We start from the raw sequence: 6,171 nt of genomic DNA, 5'->3' as shown, positions 1-6,171 counted from the left end.
TGCAGTGATAGTACCGAAGCACCAGCGAGGCCTCTGCCCCAACACGACGTCAAACTCGTGTCGAAGTTCGTGAGGAAACTGGACAGAGCTCGTGACCACAATTGAACGAACGAGTTGGGATCATTCGGCCTTCTTCGCAATGCGAGAGGCGTTGAAAAAACGCAAGGGCCACACAGGACTGAACTACGGACGCGGAAAACATCTCTTGCGCCACGTGAGCTGTTCAGCCGTTCGTTACAAACCGCGGCAAAGAAAATGCAAGACACGAGAGACACGGACATGACTGAGTCCTTTCATCTGATGAAAGGGCCCCTTTCACCGACAAACAACGGGCGAAACCAGCAAGACGGATCTGTAGGGCTAGTGCAGGTTGAAATAGAGGAAAGGGGGAACATTGCCCCGTGGGCAAATACGGTTGCCAGTCACTGACAGAAGTGCTCTCGTAACGCCCAGGCTGGGAAAAATAAGAGCCAGCGCCTGCGCTGCAAAGCAGCAGGTGTCCGCACGAGCAGGAGCCACAAGAACAGGAGCAGACTCTTCTGTTCCAGTCGCACCTAAAAGAGGCCCTGTTTCAGGAGACCACGGGATTACGCCCATGTCATACCAAGCGGAATCGATGGAGCTCGGCAGAACGCGGGGGCCGGTCTCTGTCTTCGGTGGCGTTCCTCAGTATCTGGGACCATATCCACCTACAAAAAGCACATTTGCACGCCAAGCAACAATTTGAAGACTTAATATGTGCAGAAAGAATGGATTCTGGATACAGGCCAACGCGAAATTCTGGCATAGAGCCCCGTGCGAAACGACGACCACGGACAGCAGGAGATGTCTCACGTCTTCACAAAACTCGCAGTCCATACCAGAGAGCTAGACGCAGACATCTGCTCAGCTTGGGGCGCCACCGTGGAAAGACGTTTGCACCACACCACACACGCTGGAGTCTGCGTGAACCGGGCGCTGCCAGTCGTGTGTAAGTTGTCTCGCACATCTACTGGTGCCGGCAACTGCGATGATGAAGCTGTCTCTACTTAAATGTTCAAACTAGGAAGCAACCTCAGACGTGTGAGCTGTTATTAGCGTGCGATGGCAGAAGGCCTTACTTGAAGATGGTCATGCGCAGCTAGGATGTGGCGTTTGTGACGGTATGTAGCTTCTTTAACAGGAACAAAGTCCGACTGTACGAACAGACAAACACAGCACCCCGAGACACGTTACACTACTCTCGTATCGGTTTTCTGGGGGAGTTGGATACACGCCCTTGTTTGCGAGAGCGTCTGTGTGAGCTGGCAAAACGTCCACTGGTCTTGGGTTTATTTAGAATTAGGGCGCACATCGCCTGCTTCTATAGTGCGTGATCGGAAGTCTCGTTGCGCAGTCTCCATCCCACGTCCATAGACCTCAGTGTCTATCTAGACACGACGGGCGCGAGCATCCTCACCCGCAGGGAGCTCTCATCCTGACGAAGGGTCCCAGGTGCTCTGCGGCCCTGTACCTCATCGGCAAGCACGGGAATCAAGCAAGCCTACAGAACCGCAAGCCAGAAAAGCTCCGAGCACACGCACATGAGTGCTGCTGAAAACAACCCACATGCACGAGGGGCGTGCGACAAGAAAGGCAGTAAGTTTGTACCTTCTACCCGCACGGCTAAAAGAGAAACCATGCCGCAGTGCTGCGGTCACCACCGTCAACCAGTCTCGCCGCTAGGTTGCCATACACGACGAAATTCGTCCTATCTCGGCTTAGGTATGCAGGTGGCAGGTCCCGCCACTGGCTGACGGTATCAGGTGGGCTGCTTGCAATCGTTCATGCTTACATCCAGGTGGACGCTGTCCGCTTCTCGCCCTCGCATTGCGACGCCCTTTTGAGGAACGTCTTTCAACGGGGTCAGCGTGGACTGTAAAGAAGCACACGCGCACACAAATCCGGTACACAGTATATTGCCATGATCCCCTATATACGGGGCTTTGCGTGAAAGATCCTTGTGGCTGAATGGCAAACCACGAATACGCTTGCGATCCGCACGGGTTTACGACTGCCTGCCATAACGTGTCACTCATCCACAGATTGTTTGCAGCGCGCCTACCATATCCAGAGACGGCCGGAGGACAGAAGCTTGTATCGTCTTGCAATGCGTAATATCGTCCGAGCTATGGTCAGGGACGAGGTTAGACTGCAAGCACGACAGGAAGCGCGCTTAGAGTGAAGAAAAAATACAGAAAAGTCGGGGCAGTTCTTTGCACCCCCCTTTCCCACCTGCCGGAGTTGAAAGCGTTGCGCAGTGAACAGCACAAATCCACTTCCGAGTGTAGTGTACATTCTCTGAAGCGTCTGCCCAAGTGCGGCGCAACGTGTTCACTGTAAAGAGTTTGTGGCGGTAAACGACCAATAAAACGGTCTTAAGGTTCTCCGCGTGGTATGGAATGAGCTATCAGGATCCACGCTTGCTTACATCCAGGTGATCGCGCAGAGACGCTTGGAATTGGCGGCGAGGAGGAGGGAGATCGTAGGCGAAAACGTTGACGCCCCACCGCTGGGGATTCTTCGCGGCCACCAGGGAAGAGCTCCTGAAGCACGGTCGCTGGCCTTTCAGTTCCCCGTTAGCTGGCGGAATCCTGGAGCTACAGATGAAAAAGTGGAAAAAAGACAACTGCAACATCACAATTTTGCTTATCCGCAATATTGATACCATTCCAAAAATGGCCGTTCTTCGGCATCCAGACTCGATACCCGTGCTCACGCGCACGCGGCTTCATGCGTGGGTCGTATTTTGGTCGTGTGCGTGTTGCAGTAAAATTCACAGAACCGCGTCTGTTGGCAGTTCTTTTTCCATCTCTGTCGAGAAAAAGGTCCCCGTTAAAACCCACAGGAGTGGCTGCTGGTCACTATGGATAAGGAAAGCTTGCATTCGTGCTCATCCGAGGATGCAAACTCTAGCTCAGCGCATCAACGCTTTTGCGAGTCCGCTCCCCGAAGCTACGTTGAGTCTCTCAGTGCACGCTACAAGAAAAACGTCTAAAAATATGGACAGCGGCATCGAACGCACTCCTGAGTCAGAATACTCCTCAACTGCGACGAATCTTGTGAATGCGCGGCTCGCGACTTCGAGGTCAGTCCGGGTCCTGTTTCTTCTTGAGCAGTGGACTGGAGAAGCGGCGACACCCCGTCAATCGCCGACCGCGCGGGGAACAGCTTCTTGTAGTGCCTTCCTCCATTCAACAGAAGCGAACTGTCATATGAACAGTCTTTCACCTGCGCGGTGAAAAGCGGCAGTTTGCTGATAGTTCCTGAGAAAAAAAGTGGAGACCGCGGACACGCATAGGGATCATGGTCGCAAAAGACGACGACAGGGGACTCCACTGAAGAGGCGCGGGCACCAGAGGAGCCCGCGTGCACCTGAAAAGAGACTGGAAAAGATTCGCCGCACAGAACACAACAAAAGGGCCCCTCGCGGTCGCCACTGCCGCCTATTTCTCACGAGACCGCACTGCAGAGATCGCGTCTGTCTGCGCACATTCCTACGTGTGTGAACGCTTGCCATTCCTGGTAGTTTCTCAGAATGAACGTACCGTCTGGCATGGCAGACTGTTGTAAAAGGCACTGAACCCTTTCGCTCCTGTTGCTTCTGTTACCCTGCTCCGCCGTCCGCATTCTCTCTTCTTCCTTCAGTCTCTGGGAAGGCGGTGTTTGCCTGAGGCGGTCTGCAACCTGAGAGCATTTGAAGAGTGAAGGTGACAACACAGACAGAGCTGACAACAGATGGAGAAGCAGAAAGACGGCCACAACGTCGCAAACAAAGGCACTGCATTGCTCCTCCGGCAGCTTGTTTAGTTCCTGCCTGACCAGGTATAATCGTCGCCAGACAACTGGAGAGAGGAAAAAATGGAAAACCGGAGAAATACCCACACATAATGCTCCGAGTGAAGTGTCAAAGCGTGATTCAGTAACCAGAGGCGTGAGCACTCGGCGCAAAGTCAAGGCTGCGTAGATGCCTCACATCCGGGACGTATACGACAACGTGCACCCTCTGCCATGCCATGGTTACCTGCTCGCTGGAAAATATAACGGACGGAATGGATTTACGGAACATGCTTCTCTCACTCCAGTCAACCTCCTTTCCTGCGGGCTGCATGCTGCGGCACAGAAAAGCGGACAACACCGTGCCAGCCGTGTATGTAGGAACCTAACTGGAGACAGGGCGCATAATAGTCGCGCATGCCAGTTTGACATCTCGTGCTCAGTCTGGCTGTACATGCTTTCAAGCCATAAATACGCGCAGGTTGAAAACGCGCCACACTCCCCCCGGTGAAACATATTAAAGTCGCTGAGGCGAATAGAGGATCAAATGTACGGAACTACTGAACCAGACGGGGCAGTTCAACGAGCTTACCAAGCAGCAACACTGGGAGGAAGCCTGCGGCGATGGAAAAAGTCGTGGTCACAAGGAGTCCTAAGCACCGCAAGACAAGCAGAAACATTGATCTCACTTGCGCAGTGCGGCATAGAAAAACCGGAAATCGTTCTCCAAGGGGCATGCAGACGATACGAAAGGGGGTGTCTTCAGGTACGGTAGTTCCGCATACAAAATGCGTGTAAAGATAAGCATCCACGTTTGTGTTCTCGAACATGTCTTCGTATAAATAGTCCGCCACACACACCTAAAACGTAGTACAGAAGGTGCAACACCGATAAAAACCGCAGCAACATCTGATACGGCTCAGAAGAGTGCGCGAGGCAGGAACGTTCTGCAGCGTGCACTCGTTATGAGGAGGACGGTGCACGATTGTGAGAAAAATGAAGACTCCGGAGTAGTCTAGTGGGAAGCAAGAACAGTGTGTCGCCACCGGCAAGGGGAAGCACGACGAGTATCATGGATACGAATGCTGAAGCGAGCATTTCCGCGGCAACGGAGGGCGAGGAGAGATTTCTCACTTGAGAAGGTCAGCGGTTCGGTGACCTTGAAGAGCTCTCTGGCGCACGTCGTCGTGGGGGATAGAGACACGCCCGCGTCCCCCGTTGGTACGGCAGTGATCGAGTAGCGTTGTGTGAGTTGAAGCGATAGGGACTGCCATAGACGAGGGCTCCCTGGAGCGAAAGGCCCCGTAGTTCCCCTCGCCACTCAAATGGGCGCCGGGCTGCTCATGAGAAAGCGACGTGGTCGGGGGGCCGTAAAACTCTGGCGTCCGCGGCTCCTGCTGCCCCCCATAGCACGAAGCCCTCCCTGGTTCCTGGAACAGCTCCGGCGAATCCTGCTGTCTACCACGCTCTCCCTCCGTCGGATAGTCTCGTACGTCGCCGTCGAAATAGTTCCTGCCTTGCTGATTGTACGGGTTGTCGGGCAGCGCAGATGTGTAGGCAGCGGGCGGCTCCCACCGGGCCCTCTCGCTTGGCTCGCAGTGAAACGCAGGTTCCTTCAAGGGGTAGCTGGGAAACAAGGTCTCAGCCTCTTGGGCTGGATAGGCCTTCTCTAGGGGATAGGGCGCGGCGTCGCCGTAGGGGCCACCAGCCGGCGGCGGGCGCCGGGGCACCCCGAAGCTATCGTCGCCGTGTGCCATTTTCGACGGCGAATCCTTCCGAAACGATGGACATCCGCTTTCGTCCATGTTCATGACAAATTTTTTCTGAGCAGGAGGGCGGTGAAGAAGAATGTCTAAAGGTGTTCCCAGTGTACGGGAGCTCACGGAAATTACCGCCTTGACCGAGGAGAAATCAGACTAGATCTCCTGCCGGCGGGTCAAGTGAACACGAAGGTGGGGAAAAACGGGTCTGCGTGTTAGCAGAAGATTTCATGCATTATCAGCAGGAAGAACGACGCATGATCTTAACGAAGGGGGCGAGGCATCAAGTCCGCGAACGGGTGCTGTCGCGTGCCTCCGTGCAGACACGGTGGCGTGAGTCAGGCAGATGGTGGACGCGTATTGACGACGCCTGTCCTCGACCCGCGTGGTGCGTTGATGACCGATGGAGATATGTCGCTCTATATGATTACGGAAGATAAGTTGTGAAGTTCCTCAGGGTATCTCCTGAGGAGGGGCAGCAGTATAGTCTGGGACCGTTATGAGGAACCATGGTCAGATGAGAAAACGCTAAATCCTAAGGGATCACCTCGCATTTGAGACCCACTGAGAGTGGATTTTTCAAGTCTATCATGCAGCACTCTGAAAATGAAATGCA

The 6,171-nt window shown here is 54.2% G+C and overlaps 1 protein-coding gene across 1 annotated transcript; it reads right to left on the bottom strand.

The window, feature by feature from the left end:
* Positions 1 to 587: 587 nt before the first annotated feature.
* On the bottom strand, positions 588 to 5,606 carry BESB_054160 (uncharacterized protein; the record flags this gene model as incomplete). The annotated part of the gene is made up of 11 exons (XM_029363851.1): positions 588 to 689; positions 1,101 to 1,175; positions 1,439 to 1,522; positions 1,814 to 1,894; positions 2,084 to 2,170; positions 2,450 to 2,612; positions 3,044 to 3,284; positions 3,567 to 3,705; positions 4,043 to 4,130; positions 4,388 to 4,447; positions 4,930 to 5,606. 11 exons carry the CDS (start codon positions 5,604 to 5,606, stop codon positions 588 to 590), a joined length of 1,797 nt encoding a protein of 598 aa, XP_029219774.1.
* Between the last annotated feature and the right edge of the window lie 565 nt (positions 5,607 to 6,171).

The sequence above is a fragment of the Besnoitia besnoiti genome, chromosome IV (genome assembly GCF_002563875.1).
Source record: "Besnoitia besnoiti strain Bb-Ger1 chromosome IV, whole genome shotgun sequence".
In the NCBI taxonomy this organism is placed as follows: domain Eukaryota; phylum Apicomplexa; class Conoidasida; order Eucoccidiorida; family Sarcocystidae; genus Besnoitia; species Besnoitia besnoiti.
This window is presented reverse-complemented; position numbering and strand designations above follow the sequence as displayed.